Source organism: Nilaparvata lugens, chromosome 14 (assembly GCF_014356525.2).
Source record: "Nilaparvata lugens isolate BPH chromosome 14, ASM1435652v1, whole genome shotgun sequence".
Taxonomy (NCBI): domain Eukaryota; kingdom Metazoa; phylum Arthropoda; class Insecta; order Hemiptera; family Delphacidae; genus Nilaparvata; species Nilaparvata lugens.
In genome coordinates this window covers 7,794,947-7,813,304 of record NC_052517.1, presented here as the reverse complement: position 1 = coordinate 7,813,304, position 18,358 = coordinate 7,794,947, and the positions used below count along the sequence as shown (strand labels likewise).

Below are 18,358 nucleotides of genomic sequence, written 5' to 3'. Positions count from 1 at the left end.
CTGGAGTCAACTTTTGACTGATTGTCAAAAACCCTTGACAGTTGGTCGAATTTTGACTGATGGCTAATTCTTGCAAGATTTTTTTGGCGGTTAGGGGTGGCTGTGAGGGGTGTTGGGAGGCCACTGTTAGGGGGGCACTTCATGCCCTCCTCAATTATAATTTCTAAAATGCGTTTAATCCTTTTAGTATTTTTCAGTTTAGAGCAACACTTTAAAAGATGTCAGTAAGTATGTTATCTCCCTACAGTGAGACACGTTATAATGACAGTATTTGATCAACGTTGGTTTTGCTATCCTTGTCTATCATTCGACAAAGCCGGTGGTACAATTTTTTTCTAGGTCCACAACGATTCCAATTATGTTTTTGACAGTGTAGAAATATAATTAATTAATGCAGAGAATCGGCATCGCTATTCTCTTATCTTTATCCACTGCCATTATAACGTGGACCTCACTATAAGCCTGTGAATAAATATAGAAATCGTCAGTTATCATGGAAATAAAGTAGACAAGGTAAGAATTAACTCTACTATTTACTTTGGTAAAATAATCATAATCCAAAAAGAATACATAATATTATTCATGATATCCGTTTAACATTATTAATTTTTTACTGTAGGCCTATATTCAACCAATAACATAGATCGGAGTTCAATTAATAATTCATACATATAAAATTGAAAATTGAGTTATCTATATAAATTATATAAAAGCGAAATGGCACTCACTCACTGACTGACTCACTCACTCACTCACTCGCATAACTAAAAATCTACCGGACCAAAAACGTTCAAATTTGGTAGGTATGTTCAGTTGGCCCTTTAGAGGCGCACTAAGAAATCTTTTGGCAATATTTTAACTCTAAGGGTTGTTTTTAAGGGTGTAAAGTTCGTCTTTTAGCATGTATATTCTTCTTCTCCCAATCTCTTAATTAGAATTGAAATTTCCATATCATATGTTACTATAGAACTATAATCTAGATAGAGTACCTCTTCGAAACAGTTGTTAACTGGCAACTAAATTAATAATTTTGTCAGGTTGGCATTAAGTTGAGTTGATTTTGTTAGGTTGGCACCAAGTTGCATATTTAAATGCATTTATCGCGGAAAAATAGATTGGGCACTGCTACTTCAATCCTGGGAATATTATATTACTAGCCGTCAGGCTCGCTTCGCTCGCCATATCCGTTTAGCCAGACGTTTAGTCTGGACCCCTGACTGGATTGTCCTAATATAATATGATAAAAATGAAAAATGCAGGCGAGCGAAGCGAGCCTGCTGATCTCATTCTTGGACGATCCAGTCGGGGGTCCAGGGGGCGGAGCCCCCTGGCTAGACGGATATGGCGAGCGAAGCGAGCCTGACGGCTAGTATTTTATATTTTTGAATTACAGTATTCAGAAATGTAAATATGTTTTGTAAATTATTAATTAAAAATACAAGAACAATCTTAGCCTGATATAGGCTAAATACAATACATTTATCTCTTTTCTGAATAGGGCTACTTGTAATAAAAATAGAAAGAAAATAAAAATCTCAGTACGGTACCCTTTTTGAATTATTTAATCACATTTTTATTTTATTTTATTTTTTTTTTTTTACTTCATATGGTCACTTGAAAATGGCATCAATGTTCGAAACATGTTGTGATTAAATAATTCAAAAAGGGTACTGAGATTTTTATTTTCTTTCTATTTTAAATACAATATGTAATAAAAATATATAAATATATTATGAATATTATATTATAATAAAAAATATTATATAAATACATAATACAGTAATTTCAATTTTTACTCCACTTCAATGATTTATTTACTATAGTGAGGTCCACGTTATAATGACGGTGTGGAAAGATGGGAGGACAGCATTGCCGGTTCTCTGTCTTGTCATTGCCTACTATTGAGGATAGCTGATACCGGTATATCTGATGAAATATCAACGGTTTTTTCTTGTTAAAATAATCAACTATATTTTATTTTAGTCAATCTATATAATAAGAGAGAGTAGGGTTGTGTTTGTTCGTGTGTTCGTTTGTTCGCATCAAAACATGTCAACTTGTGGATTGCATACCGGAAAAACGGGAATGATTTAGATCTCCAAATTTTGCACATGGATTCTAAAATTATCAATCTCGTGCACCTTGAAACCCAAATTTCAATTTTTCTTCCAGATTTTTCAGAATTAATGTTCAAATTCATCTATGCTACCGTACATGGGGTTCCATAGGCTACATATTGTTGCAGCCCAAAGTGTGTTTTTTTATGAGGAGGTTATAATGCTGTTAGGAGACCATCATTTTCGAACGGCAGTGTAGCGCAACGGTAAAACGCTAGCTTACGGAGCGATGGTTCCTCGGTTTGAATCCCGATGCTTCCCAATTTTTTTGTTATTAATTTTTTCCCTCGAAACGTATTATTATCAATTATTTTTTGAAGGAATTTGTTTTCATTACAATTGAACTTGGATTTCATCAAATAATTATTTTTTAATGTAAAGTTTTGCCACCAGTACAAATGAATTGGACATAGTCTTCATGCTGTAGGCCTATCATTGAATTTCATGAGAAAAAACATGAATAGATCACAATAAAATAAGTAATAATTTATATTCTTCAGTTATAATGTACTATCAGACACGAATTCCCAGTGAAACCGTTCCAAAGTTATTCTCATTCAAAGATACTGATAAATCATCGATCTATCCATCATCTTTACTATAATAATGGAAAGAGCTGGCTCATACACGTACGTGATGTAGGAAAGCTATGTTTGACACATCATCACATCTGAACTACTGGACTGATTGATTTGAAATTTTGCATGAAGATTCTTTATTAACCAAGGATGGTTATAGGCCTATTTTCAAATTTCGAATTTTTTATTATGTCAAATTTTCATTTTGCAGTTTTAAAATAGACCCTTGCGAAGCACGGGTTACCTACTAGTAGATTATATTTTTGAATGAATGGATAAAAAATGTTCATGATTGAGATAGAATATTTTGTTAATTAATTATATTTCTAAATTATTGTAAAACGATCTGGCAACATTGCGGAGATAGAAAAGGATAGCTGTGGAAGGTTTTTCTGTGTCGAAAGATAGACAAGGATACCGGTAGCATTGAGGAAGTAAATATTACTTATTTTGTCTGTGCCGGTAGCAATAGGCACCAGTATGTTAATCATATTCTGCCATTATAACGTGGACCTCACTATAGTTTTCTGTGTTCATTTTCACCTGTCTGTCTAATCTATGTTTCCTCTGTTGCAGCTGTGTCAGTGACACACCTCGGTGGTTCGGAGTCCACCTAAAACTGTAGGTCCATTCTGTGATTGGAAGGGTGCTTTCAATCACAGAGAGAACCAAGTTTTGACTGGAGTCAACTTTTGACTGATTGTCAAAAACCTTTGACAGTTGGTCGAATTTTGACTGACGGTTAATTCTTGCAAGGTTTTTTTGGCGGTTAGGGGTGGCTGTGAGGGGTGTTGGGAGGCCACTGTTAGGGGGGCACTTCATGTCCCCCTGAATTATAATTTAAAAAACTAATACTTATTTTTTGTTTTTCAGTTTGAAATGTCACTTTAGAAGTTTTAAGAAGAAATATTCAAAGTTGAAGAATTTTCTAAGGACAGGAAGATGGAAATCGACAGTTCTAAGATAAAATTCACCTTCGACCTTGGAATTCAAACTCAAATAATATTGTACATGATCAGTCTTCCTGTTATTAGAAAATATGAAAAATGATCTTCAATGAGTCTTCATTTAAACAGGTTTGTAAGTTCAATGTGGTAAATAATTTATAGAATTTTCTAAAATACATAATTCAGCCATCTTTTTTATCTCTATTCTGTATAGGGCTACTTGTAATATAAATATAAAGAAAATAAAAATCTCAGTACCTACCCTTTTTTTGAAATATTTTATCACAACATGAGATTTTTATTTTCTTTATATTTATAATTTAGCCGACTTGATAAACATGGAAACGGTTTTATCCAATTTTTCACTTCATTTTACATAAACTACGCTAAATTGTACATCTTAATTAACAGCCAACAAATACCCGTAGGGCTTCGTTTCGGCAGGGGAACTGAAATCTTCCACTCTGTATAACTTGGTAACCAAGCATTTTCGGATTTAATTAGAACTTTTTTCTTCTGAGGAATCATGCCCTGACTTATATGGGCACCTTTTTTTAGAACATTCTATATAGATGAAGATGGAAATTTTGACGTGACAATGTCTTATAAATTGGTTTGCCGGGTGACACTTCAAGAAACTGCGTTATGCTCAGCGTTATGCGCTCACAATGAGAGCGAGTGAGAGCGTTAGTTTGGTTCACGGTCGTCTGGAAAGAGCACGAATAGGAGCAGTGGCGAGCAACGCAGCAGCAACCCGAAGCCATTCACCTGGAGAGAGAGTGAAACGGAGCAGTCAACCTGCGCAGGCGCCGCAAGCAATCTCCTGCAACTGTGCCACTACTTCCCAGGCTGCTATGTAAAAAATTGAATCGAGCACTGTTAGCCCGCCTAAGAGCGAGAGAGACAGAGTGATTTTGTTGAGGATGTGTGAAGGTAAAAATAGAATTTTGTTAATATGAAATTCAGTGCGAGATTCTTTGTATAAATTAATGTTTTAAATATAATTCTTTGTATAAATAAATGTTTTAAATTGTTTCATCCTTCTTCCTACTATACGAATGAATATTCACATTAAAATTATTTTACCACTCATCAAAGTCGTTGTCACATAAAACTTTCGCCCATATACCGACTTTACAGGCAACCATGCAATTTTTTTTTATTGAGATACGATATTACAACTGAGGGGGTCAGAATGCAAGGGATGCAAGTGACATTTTTAATTTTTTTGAGTTAGCTACAGTAATCGATAGCTGAAAGTGGTAAAAATCTAGTACACAAGAGGTATAAGTGTAAGTCCAATCAGTGCTGACATCTGATGTAAAATTTTCAAACTACTTTTACAAACAGCTGTTTAATTGATTGAAAAAGGGGTCCAAGTGACTTGGATCCCTTATTGTTTACAGGACAACGGTTGCTCGTATCCATCAAATACAATTTAACCTTGATTAAGCAATGTCACCAAACAAAAGATACCTTAAGAACCAATTAGTGTATCTGATAAAATAGCAATGAGGTCATTAATCATTGTCCAATTACTGGTAGATTTGATAGATTTATGTGCAGCTGGACAATAGAGTTTTGTTGGTTAAACAAGGGGTACAAGTGATACTTCTTATCACTATTTTGCTGATAATTGAGAAAGGAGAGCAATTTGAGACATGGAACTGTATGTTTGATATGGTAAAAGTATACTGAATAGTTATAGGAATAAATAAATATCATTTCTATATTCATTCCATGAATGAAGTATTAATTAATTTGAGTAAACTTTAGGTCAGGCTCAATTTTCTTGAATTTAACAAAATGTCACTTGGACCCCTTGTATTATAATCCCTTCATCTAGTATCACTAATCAGGGATGGGTATCAAAAGACAAAACATCAATGTTTTGAAGATCAATTTTTTTTTCATCCTAACATCGATAAGTGAAAAACATCGAACAGTAAACATCGATGTATCGATATCCATCCCTAATCACTATTAGTACCTGTAGTATTAGTATCACAACTTGAAATCGTCCCAAATGAGTGGCCTTTCATGATCTACTTCAACCCAAACAAATGCAATGTACTTCCCACTACATGCGACACCATTTTTCCACCCTTTTCCCAGGTCTTTGTTGCCGCTTTTGCAATCCGCCTACTCTTTTTCAAGGTATTTTTCGTTGACTCTTCCATAAGGGCTGGTGTATAAAAAACCGCACCCAACATAGAAAAGGCATGCTTTGGTGGTCTGCAAAAATTCAAATGGAAGTTTCAAATCAATTTATTTTCCATACAGATCATGAAATTACCATAATTAAAAAATTCTTTAATTGTTATTCTTTATTGATTGATACAATAAGTACATCATCAAAATGATAGGTGGAGAAAAAATAAGTTACCTTGTGCTATTCCTCTCCCAAATTTGGAAAAGGTTAGCCTACACATAGTTCGAATAGGTTTTTATTATTTATTATTTTACAAAGGCGAATTTCTAGAAGTATTTTAAGCCTAGGTGATGATGATTGGATGAATGTTAATACAATGAAGGTAGAGTTATTAATGAATAAAAATTATAGGTTATGCTATCCACTTGAATTTATTTGATAAGGTTGCTCACTTCACAAAATGTTCAGTCCTTAATAATTTTCACAAATTAGATTTTTAAATTCAGATGCTTCAAAACCAAAAATTCACATTATTATCACTAACTAAAAATAATAGAACTTAAAATCACAATCATACCATAGCCTACAGATCATTACAAGAATTCATTATGAAAAAATAGTCCCAAAGGCTAGAAAAACCTGATGTGCAGACAAAAGGGAATGTTAAATTGGTCTTTGGACATCCTTAAGGTCTTTGGGTTCAATAGACTATAGTGAGTTCAACGTTATAATGGCAGTGGATAAACAGAGGAGAAAAACGTTGCCGAACCTCTGTCTTGCCAATGCCTTCAATAGAAGGTAGCAGATTCAGATTCGTTCATTCTCGTTTAAAATAATCAATTATATTTTATCAAACAATAAATTATATTTTTCAATAATTTTATAGTGAATTTACATAATTAATAAGATGGAATATTTTGTTGATTAATTATTGATTCTACATTGTTAAAAGACGATCTGGCAACAAAGCAAAGCGAGAAAGAGATAGTACTATCCGCTTTGTTGAATGATAGACAAGGATAGCAATCTCATTGCTAATCAAGCACTGCCATTATAACGTGGACCTCACTATAGACCATTTCATGAATATTTTCAGGGTAGTGATCGAAGCAGTTTGTGATGTGAAGTGAAATTGAAGAACAATATTTTTATTATACTCACTCATATTTCTCGGGTTCATTAATGTTGTAAATCACCCCATCTGGAAATGAGGGGAGAATAATAAAATAAGGATAGGCCAATCTGTCATTGAAACATCACACAAATCGGATATAATATCATTTTTCAAAAGTACATTCCATGTACTCATGAGATTGAATTTCATTTTCAACTGGGTTGGATTCATATCATCAATCATTTATCATATCATATCATCCGAACATCAAAAGGCTTATTGCAGGGATGCAGCTCGTCCCAACTCTCTTCAAAATATACCTGGAAGATACCTTAAGGACTTGAAAAGAAAGTGTCAAGGTATGGGTGTACCTATTAGGGGAGAACACCTTTCCACCCTCTGTTTCGCAGACGATCAGGTGGTTATTGCGCAGGATGAGGAAAATTTAAGTTAAATGATGAGAAAGTTGAAAGAAGAGTATGATAAAGCCGGGATGGAAATCAATGTGGACAAGACGGAGTATTTACAAACAAATAGTGATGGCACACCGGATTTGTCAATTGACTGTAACACCGTGATAAAAGGGAGAGATTTGGGAACCTGGGATTTACCATAATGAAAAATGGCGATACAGACGAGGAGATAAAGATTAGGTTGGCCCAAACCAGGAGTTGTATTCAACAGTTGCACCCAATCATATGGAGTAAGGATATTCATAGGAAAAATAAACATAGAATTTTCAATGCAATCGTCAGAAGTATAATGACGTATGGGGCAGAGGTTTGGGTGACAAACAAGAGAGCGAGAGATAAGATGAGAGCTGTTGAGATGGATTACTGGAGGAGATGCTGCGGGCTTACCAGAATGGACAGAGTGAGAAACGAGGAGATAAGAAGGAGAATGAAAGTAGAATGGGATATTATAAAGTTGATTGAGGATAAAAGGTTGATGTGGTATGGCCATGCTAGAAGGGCGAGTGCTAGCAAATGGATAGGGATGGTGACTGATTGGAGTTCAATTGGGCGAAGGAAAAGAGGAAGACCTAAAAGATCATGGAGAAATGAGGTGGATGAGGCTATGGAGGCCAGGAATTTAAGGGATGGTGAATGGGAGGATAGGCAAAGATGGAGGTCTCGACTAAAAGAAGGAAGACGGTGAATCACTGTAAAATCCTATTATATATATAGATCCATATCATGTTTTGTTTTAATGCGGTTCATTTTGGGTTTGAGCCACTTTACTCTGTACAAAATAACTTTTGACTTGAAGGAATAGGCCTATAGTAAGGTCCACGTTATAATGACAGTATTTGATCAACTTTGGTTTTGCTATCCTTGTCTATCATTCGACAAAGCCGGTGGTACTATCCTTTTCTAGGTCCACAACGATGCCAATTATGTTTTTGACAGTGTAGAAATATAATTAATTAATGCAGAGAATCGGCATCGCTATTCTTCTATCTTTATCCACTGCCATTATAACGTGGACCTTACTATATGCGGCGCAGAGAATTGGAGGGAGATCAGCCAATTACTGTTTTGTATGAGGTCTTGGGTAGAAGCGCAGTTGCCAATTTGTCGATTGGAGTCAGTCCAGTCGACTGCAGGCTATCAGAGAGGAAGCTCTGTAAGTATAACATGAGAGCTTGAATACTCACTAGAATGATAGTGATAGTGAATGAGAATGATAGTGTATGTTTCAATGTATAAATAAATGAATGAATAAATGAAATTAGAGCATGCTGGCCGGTTCAGAACGGCAACATCACCACCGTTGTATCCCTCTGTATGCCTTCTCTGTTGCGCATGTTCCTCCCAAGTCACAAGTTATTTTTACTTTCCTTGCCCTATTACCATAGGTAAGGAAAGTATTGTTTTCGATATTTGTGTGTGAAATGTAATGGTAAATTTGGGGTTTTAAATCATAGGATTCTGTTGTTGTGTAAGTTACCTAATTGTCGCGAGAATTATAGTAAGACTCTAAAAGTTTCTGTATTCTCTTTCCAAGAGATCAAACTTTCAAACGAGAATGTATACAAGCGATAAGAAGAAAGAACTTCAATCCAGCAAAACAACAGTTTACATGAAGTGTAAACGAACAGTGTGAATAAAGTGTGAGAGGAACATCAAATTAAAGTGTGAAAGAACAGTGTAAATAGAATATGTGAAATAATTAGAGTGTGAAAGAACATGGTAAAAAAAGTGTGTAAAAGAACCAATAAACTAATAAATCAAAAAGTAAATAATGCAAGTGTTGGAACTGTCCATAAAATCATAAGATTAAACGTTTTACCTACCAACTAAAAACATTCTGATGGGTTTCTTCCTCTGTACCACAGATTTATTGTGATTAAGTTTGTGGGAGCCTCTTTCCTAAAAAAGAGTAACATCTAATTTGGTTTACCTATGATTTACCTCTCCTTTGATTCTGATACAGGCTATAAGTAAGAATTTTTGATTGAGATAAATTTATCAATAGCTCTATCACTGAATCGAATACGGTATGTCTATCAAGCTGAAAGTATGGAGAAATTATTGCATTAGTGGAATAAAGTAATTTTAGTTCAATAAAATTTATTTTTAATAGAATAGAAATGTCTTCAATATGGCATTTAGATAGTATTTTACCAAATAAAAATCGATACAGTAACAAAAATTAGAGATCATACATTGATAAGCTAGTAGAGACTACTATGATTCTAGGAAGATTCAATCTACATGTTATGACGTCATTAATTAGTTGTGTGGCCTGAAGCAATACCTACTATTACTTCAGGCCCCACAAATAATTGGACGTAGTTATGCAATAGGGAACCAACCGCCAAAATTGCGAAATCAGTATTATTGGTCAGAATATACTCAGGGGCAGTCTACTTTGTTATTCTTTGGTCATAGTACTCATTCCCAAAGATATCTCTTTAAGGTCTTTGCTCATTCCTATATTACAGTTTTCCATTCATTCATTCATTCATTCATTCATAACATCAGCTGAGACAATTTAAGAGTTATCACAAGCTCTGACACATGAATTCAGCTGGTTAATATACAACATAATTCACAACTTTTACATCTGAAAAATGATATGGCTTGATATATCAATGTGCGGTTTCTGCCATTTATTTTCTTTTGAAACTCTGTATCGAAGATGTTGCAGCGACAAAGTAAGTTAATATTTGAAGAGTGATTTTGAATTTCAAATTAGAACTCTAACTTCAACAACTATGTCTTAATTCAAATCGCAATTGACAAGTCTACATCACGACTATAATTAATTTGCTCTCGCCTTTTTTTAGATTAAAAAATTCTGAATAAAATGAGATCATTCGGAACTCTCTATCTTCAATGAGTACTGAGTTTTGATTTTTCAAAAATGAGTGGAATTTGAAGTAAAAATCAATTTTGATGAATTTTAGTTTTTGATCAACAATATCTTCCGATTGTTAACATTTAGATGTATAATTCAAAATCCCTCTGGGCATATTTTTGTGCTCTATAATCTGAGATCAGGAAGAGCGCTCTATCTCAAATAGATTTCCAGGTACACCTGACAACAATGCTCCTTGTATTGTGAAAAACACCTAATTTCCAGCTTCAACCATCATCAGCACCAACTACATTGTACTCACATTGATATTTCGCACAATGATATAAGTTCATAAGATCATGTTCTATGAGAATCACCCGTTAGATGCACTTCATTTTATTTCATTTTATAAGGACACCTCAAGGATCAAAATTTCAAACACTTATATAACTTTTGACACAATGCTCAGATTTCATCGTACTACACTTCATTTTTCTCGGCTTGTCAAGGCGGTCCAAAATCATGCATCATGAGACGAATTAATTCGGTCGAAAAATGGAAAATTTATTGTTGAGTGTACTTAAGCCTACTGGAGGGTAATCAATGTACATAATCAGTACAGTAGCAATATTTTTTAACTTCATTCATCGAATTTATTTTACTACTTTTCACTATATATTTTACTATAAGATTGAACACAAAATATTGTAATTTTGTCAATAACTTCACTATAAATACTATAATAACTCAACTTTCCTATTTTTCAATGTTTTAATTGAAAAAGTGAGTAACTTTCAGTTCAATTTTGCATTTGAATAAAACATTATGTTCAATAAACGACTCACATCTATATATCAATATAGTTTTTTATAGTTCATAAGTTTATTGAAAAGTAAAATTTCTTTTTTCCATTATCAGGTCTGATATATATTATTTTCTGAAATTTTAATACGATCCATCTTCCTCTTAGATTATGCAATACTGAACCAACTACCATTCTCATATCTTCAAACGAACCATCTGCCTCCTTTACATTTCTTTCATTAAGCAATACAGAACCAACTACCTTTTTAAAAAAACCATATTGTTATTAACATTTTTTAACAGTTGAGATTGTTCAGTTGGTGGATTGAATGATATATTAGTAAATTGAACAAATTTGGTTGAGTAATATTGCTTAAATGTTTTGCATATTCATATCTTGTGACGCCTCTACTGAAAAATTTACTTTTGGCACTTGGTACCTTATTGCATAACTACATCCAATTAATGACGTCATAACATGTAGATTGATTCTTCCTACATCATAGTAGTTTCTACTAGCTTATCAATGTAACTTTTGTTACTGTATCGATTTTTTATTGGATGAAATACTATCTAAACTTCAGATTAAAGACATTTGTATTTTATCAAATAGAAATTTTATTGAAATAGAAACACTTTATTCCACAAATGCAATAATTTATCCATACTTTCTGCTTGATAGACATAGGCCTACTCAATTCAGTAATAGAGCTATTGATAAATATTTATCTCAACCAAAAATACTTAATAATAGCCTGTATCAGAATCGAAGGAGAGGTAAATCAAAGATAAACCAAATTAGGGTGTAAGTGCACGTCCAGTGCCAACATACCTATTATCAAATTTTTGGTTGGGATCGATTTAGTATGTTATTTTGAGCACAAAATCACAAAAATTAAACGGCGCTCACTATTGTTTTTAAAATAAACTAACTTCAAAGTAGCACAATTTTACATGCATTTAACCTATTAGTAGCAGCCATTTTGATTATTGAAATCATCAAATTATGATATTCCTAATCTGAGTTTTCCTAACCCAAAGCTTCTCCTAACCTAAGCTTTCCCAACATAAAGCTTTTCCTAACCTAAAGCTTTTTCTGAACTACAGCTTTTCCTAACCTTAGCTACTTATAGGATAAATGCATGTAAAATTCTGCTACTTTGAACTTAGTTTATTTTAAAAACAATAGTGAGCGCCGTTTAATTTTTGTGATTTTGTGCTCAAAATAACATACTCAATCGATCCCAGCCAAAAATTTGATGACAGGTATGTTGGCACTGGACGTGCACTTTAGCCCCAAATTAGATTTAACTCTTTTTTAGGAAAGAGGCTCCCACAAACTTGATCACAATAAATCTGTGGTACAAAGAAACCCATCAGGAAAATGTTTTTCAGTTAGGTAACACCTTTAATATTATGATTTTATGGACAGTTCCAACACTTGCATTTACTTTTTGATTTATTAGTTTATTGGTTCTTTTACACACTTTATTTACCATGTTCTTTCACACTCTAATAATACTGTTATTTCACATTCTATTTACACTGTTCTTTCACACTTTAATTTGATGTTCCTCTCACACTTTATTTACACTGTTCTTTTACACTTCATGTAAACTGTTGTTTTGTAGGATTGAAGTTCTTTCTTCTTATCACTTGTATACATTTCCATTTCAAAGTTTAATCTCTTGGAAAAGAGAATACAGAAACTTTTGGAGTCTTTTTATAATTCCCGCGACAATTATAGGCACACAACAGTATCCCATGATTTAAAACCCGAAATTCATTATTACTTTTCACAAACAAAATATTAGAAGAATGATAAACAAACCATATTCATTAAAATGGAAGACCGTGAACATTGAATTTGTAATCCCAATTTTGTTGATTACCATATCAGATGTGATAACAAGCATCAGCACTCTTATTTCGCATGCTTACCGCCAGTAGATCATTGATCTACATGTGATGACGTCATAGTTTATTAGAGATCAGTTGTGGCCAAAGACCTTAAAGAGATATAAACCCACAATGCCTATGCCTTCCCAATGATAGCTCTTACTTGAAATTGAAGGCCGCCATTGGGGTATTTTAGCACGAGATTATCATATATTATTTATTTGTAATACACTATAGATCACAAAGGCATTGGTGTCATTGGTATGTAATAATCTTATGGGTTGTCCCCTCAATGGCGGATTTCAATTCCAAGTACAACACTAGCGCTGCATGTGAGTCTATGCATCTTTAAGGTCTTTGGTTGTGGCAATACCTAGATACTAGTACTTCAAGTAATAGTAGGTATTGCCTGAAGTAATAGTAGGTATTGACTCTATCCACTAGACCACTGATCTTCCTTTGTTATTTATCCATTTACTCACCATATTTCACGTATTTATTAGTTTTGATGTTGATGAGAACTGTTTCTTCGATAACCATAGAGTAGGAAGTCCCATTTACTATTTTATCACAGCTGTCCACAGTGTCTCTCAATATCAGCACATTCGGCCTTGCATGCATCCTGGGTGCTGAGAGAAGTTTGGTTTCAATTCGAAGGAACACATTCTGCAAGTGAAAATGTGACAAGTGAGAGCTTGCGTCATACATGAATCTTGAGGCATGAATGAATCAAGAGCCATGAGTGATTTTGAACCATGAGGGTACAGCATTTGTGTAGCCTGCCAACCTTAAACAGGGTGTCCCACGAAAAGTGTAACAACCGAAGACCATAGGTTCAACATGGAATTTGCAACAGAAATGTTCAGTAAAATTTTCTTACATCAACCTTAGTTTTCGACCTTACCTTAGTTATATAGATTTTTCAATCCTATACTATTAAACGAGCAACTTCAGTTTATATGTTTAGATGTTTGGATGTTTAGATGTTTAGATGTTTATATGTTTGTATTTCACCGGATCTCGAAAACAGCTCTAACGATTCTCACAAAATTCAGAACATAGTAGGATTCGATTGCAATAGGTCTTATCCCTGGGAAAACTAGCTGAAGGACATTAAAAGGATAATTTATTATTCAAAGACCTTAAAGATGCATAGACTCACATGCAGCGCTAGTGTCGTACTTGGAATTGAAATCCACCATTGAGGGGGCAACCCATAAGATTATTACATACCAATGCCACCAATGCCTTTGTGATTCATAGTATTACAAATAAATAATATATAATATCTCGTGCTAAAATACCCCAATGGCAACCTTCAATTTCAAGTAAGAGCTATCATTGGGAAGGCATAGGCATTGTGGGTCTATATCTCTTTAAGGTCTTTGCTATTATTCATCCTTGGAAAAACAGCTGATAATAATTATTTCGTCGGTGGTGATGGAAGTGAATGAGCAAGTTCATGTGTATGGGACTGTGTCGAAATTATGACTTAGCTGTTGAACTTTTGTAATCATTCAATCAGGTACTTGGTGCCAGTTGCAAAAAAACCGGGTTATTTTCAATCCTGTTTAATTCCAGTAAATCCTTTTTTTTGAAATGGTCTTCTCTGATTTGGTTGACGTGAAGTTAATCAAGATTAAAATTTAACCGGCTTTTGTGCAACTGGGCCTTTGTGAAGGAAATTTTTGCATTCCTCTGGGAATCAATCTCAATATACTGTGATTAGATAGAACATTTTCTGTATGGATGTTATTATGATTTCTCCTTTTGTAATAAATTTCTTATGCTTTTGTATTCCAGAGCAAAGCTCAGTCCCCAATTTTATTTCTTAAAAAAGTCAATAGCTAGAAAACTATTAGTAAAAATCCAATTCTAAGGATTGGTTGGAAAGAGGAAGAAATTTACAATAAGATCAACACAATTTTTCCTTTGTTTGATGTTTTTCAACTTTTTATGATCATTCAAACTGTTCGAAATTTACCTTTGAACTCCACAAATGAGCTTTTTCACATTTGAGTGCTCATAAGAAGTTCAAAAACGTTAAACAAAGGATATGGAATTAAATGAACCTTATTGGAAATTTCTTCTTCTTCAACCATATCCTCAGAATTGGATCTTAAATAATTGACCGAGTGAAGTGAGGTCCAAGATCCAAGTCGACGGTTTAGTATTTCTCTTAATGTTCAAATGTTTATATGTTGCACAAATCGCGGTAATGGATTTTCATGAAATTTGACAGGTATGTTCCTTTTCAAATTGTGCATCGATGTTTATACAAGGTTTTTGGAGATTTTGCATTTTAAAGATGATAAAAAAGGAAAAAGGAGCCTCCCTCATATGTCAATATTAGAGTAAAAATCAGACTATAGAATTAACTGTCATCATGAATCAACTGTCGAGTTGATTATAAATTGCACTCCATGACATATGAAGTTCAATATCTCAATGTAACTTGGCAGAAAATCATTTGCTGTGTAGAATATAAATTGCATGCATCATTGAATGCAATTTTCATGCACTATTAAATGAACTATTGATTGCTTGCAATAACGCATGCAATAATTAACTAAAATAACATAGAATGGTCTCTTGAACTATCTCTGCTTTGAACCGGGGCTGTCCTGTTGCCAGTATGTCTTGAAGGAGATTAGCTTTTGATGTTAGCATTTTTTATACATCAACCCCAACAGCCATTAGCCGTTTTCACACCAATATCTCGCCAACACAACATACAGACAGGATTTACTCTGATGGACAGTATAAGAGGAGGATGTGGTTTATAACTGCATGAGGTCTACTGTTCACAGAACTACTAGTATTGAAGTTTTTAAAAGATATAGAAAAATTTATATATCTTGAGAACTAAGGTATATAATATAGAGGATATAAGAGAATGCTACTATACATTTTTATTGCAAATTATATATAGATTCTATGGTCTTCAGCTGTTACACCTTCCATGGGACACTCTGTATAATGTACTTGAAGAATAAAAATGGAAAATATAAAATCTAAGTACCCCTTTTTTTAAATTTTCTACTCATTTTAAAAAAAAGTTACTTGGATTTCTATTTTTCATCCTATTCTTGACAAGGTAGTAACCCTAGCTCTGCAAGGGTCTAGTCGAAAACTTGACCTACTAAAATTGAAAAGAATTTAAAATAGGCTAAATAAAGAATTGATAAATAAAGAATCTTCGAGCACAATTTCCAGTCAATCATTCCTGTAGTTCAGATGTGATGATGCATCATTTGTGAATCTCCTATCCCAGACATGTATATGTAATAATATTGAAGTCACAAATCCTATGAATGAGTTTAATGGCAAAGAATTGATAAATAAAGAATCTTCGAGCACAATTTCCAGTCAATCATTCCTGTAGTTCAGATGTGATGATGCATCATTTGTGAATCTCCTATCCCAGACGTGTAGATATAATAATATTGAAGTCACAAATCCTATGAATGAGTTTAATGGCTCTCAACATTAAGAGATCATTATTGTAGTTCAAAGAATTAGTTGAGGTCAATTCTATATAATGTATTCTGAAAGTTGGATTTTTTGGCCTCTTATTTCGGCTCATAGGAGGGGGTAGTAACCTAAAAACCCTCTACTTTGCTATATAACTGATCAAGCTTATAAAAGCACTCACCTTATCCAGATCGTTCTCTTCTAACACACAAATCCATATAATCTGTTCTTCGATTTTGAAAAGTTCTTTGAATATATGCCAATCTAACTCATTGACCCTCTCAGCTGTCACTTCCACTACTTTTGGATGATACTCAGTCCAAAACTCCTTGTTCCACTTATGCTCCATACACCTTCAAAGTCAATGGATGAATGAGTACTCAATCATTAAATAATTAATACCAGTTGCACAAAAGCTGGTTAAATTTTTATCGTGATTAATTCCACAAGAACCAATCAGAACAGTTGAAATTTAACCGGATTTTGTGCAACCAGGCCAAAGAATACTTACCAATACCAATCTCTGTTTAATGATTATTATGAACCAGCAGATAACTCATGCATTCAGGAAAATTTGGTGTCATAATATATCCATCTCCTCATATAAGCCTATCATTTGAAAATGAGTATTAATCATGAGAAGTGCACAAGTAACATGGTGAATTATTCATAATACATCAGATGTTGAATAGACTATTAATTGCATCCAATTAATAACTGAAAGTAACATACCATTCCCTCTCAACCATTCTCAGCTTTCAACTCCGGCTGACCAGATGCCAGTAAATCTTAAAGGAGATTAGCTTTTGATGTTAACATCCTTGATACACCAACCCCAACAGCCACTAGCCATTTTCACACCAATATCTTGCTGATATAACATACAGACAGGATTTACTCTGATGGACAGTATAAGAGAAAGCTGTGGTTTATAACTGCATGAGGTCTACTGTTCACAGAACTACTAGTACCGTAAAATTTGGACTATAGAATTATTCATCATAAATCAGCTGTCTTGTCGACTATTTATATCTCAATGTGATTTAGTAAAAGATCAGATGCTGTGTGGACTATTAATTGCATGCAATTAATAACTGAAAGTAACATACCATTCCCTCTCAACCATTCTCAGCTTTCAACTCTGGCTGACCTGTTGCCAGTATGTCTTGAAGGAGATGAGCTTTTATGTTTGCATTTTTGATACTCCAACCCCAACAGCCACTCGCAATTTTCACACCAATATCTCACTGACACAACATACAGACAGGATTTTCTCTGATGGACAGTATCAGAGAAAGCTGTGGTTCATAACTATGCAAGGTCTACTGTTCACAGAACTATTAGGGTCAACTCACACTTACATGACTCAGGTCAAGAGGAGACTCGACTCTAGTCAAGAGCATGTGTTCCCAAATGGTGACACTCAGACCAGTTAATTCTAGTTCTCCATGATGTTACCATTTGAAAACACATGCTCTCGACTAGTTGTGTCTCTTCTCGACCTGAGTCATAAGTGTGAGTTGAGCCTTAATTTAATAGGAGTGATGATGCACTATTAAAGCCCCTATTTTACTACTGAGAAAGATAATGCGCCAGAACCGCTCTTTTTGGCCTACTAGAAGTGATGGTGCGTTAGAACCGCCCTTGCTACTCTACTGAGAAATAAACATTATTTGAAAATGAGTAAGTTTATTTTTTTTTTGTTACTTGAGCTTTTTTTCTGGTGGTATTGTCTCCTCATATTGACAGCCAATGACTAGAGTGAGAGGACCGTTTTCGTGTGAGAACGCCCGGTATAGTCCGTCCCCTTTTTCTGCTGGTACGAGTATTTCATCTTCGTCTGTATGCGTATCCAATTCATGTATCCCTCTCTTTCTCGCTAACAGAACTGCCAGTGCATCCAGTGTCCAATAGTCGTCACCTGATGCTGTTTTTTGGTAACCGAATCCTCCATTTCTGAAATGAATGCA

General features: G+C 34.2%; 1 protein-coding gene across 2 annotated transcripts in view; it reads right to left on the bottom strand.

Moving 5' to 3' along the window:
* Positions 1-5,164: 5,164 nt before the first annotated feature.
* Positions 5,165-18,358, bottom strand: part of LOC111060702 — a 56,451-nt gene continuing 43,257 nt past the window's right edge. For both annotated transcript variants that reach the window (XM_039440682.1, XM_039440681.1), the window contains 5 exons: positions 18,096-18,344; positions 16,570-16,741; positions 13,397-13,580; positions 6,956-6,995; positions 5,165-5,877 (listed from right to left, as the gene is read on the bottom strand). In XM_039440682.1, the coding sequence (XP_039296616.1) occupies positions 5,688-5,877; positions 6,956-6,995; positions 13,397-13,580; positions 16,570-16,741; positions 18,096-18,344 (835 nt within the window). In that variant the 3' untranslated portion in view covers positions 5,165-5,687. The remainder of the gene's footprint in view (positions 5,878-6,955; positions 6,996-13,396; positions 13,581-16,569; positions 16,742-18,095; positions 18,345-18,358) is intronic.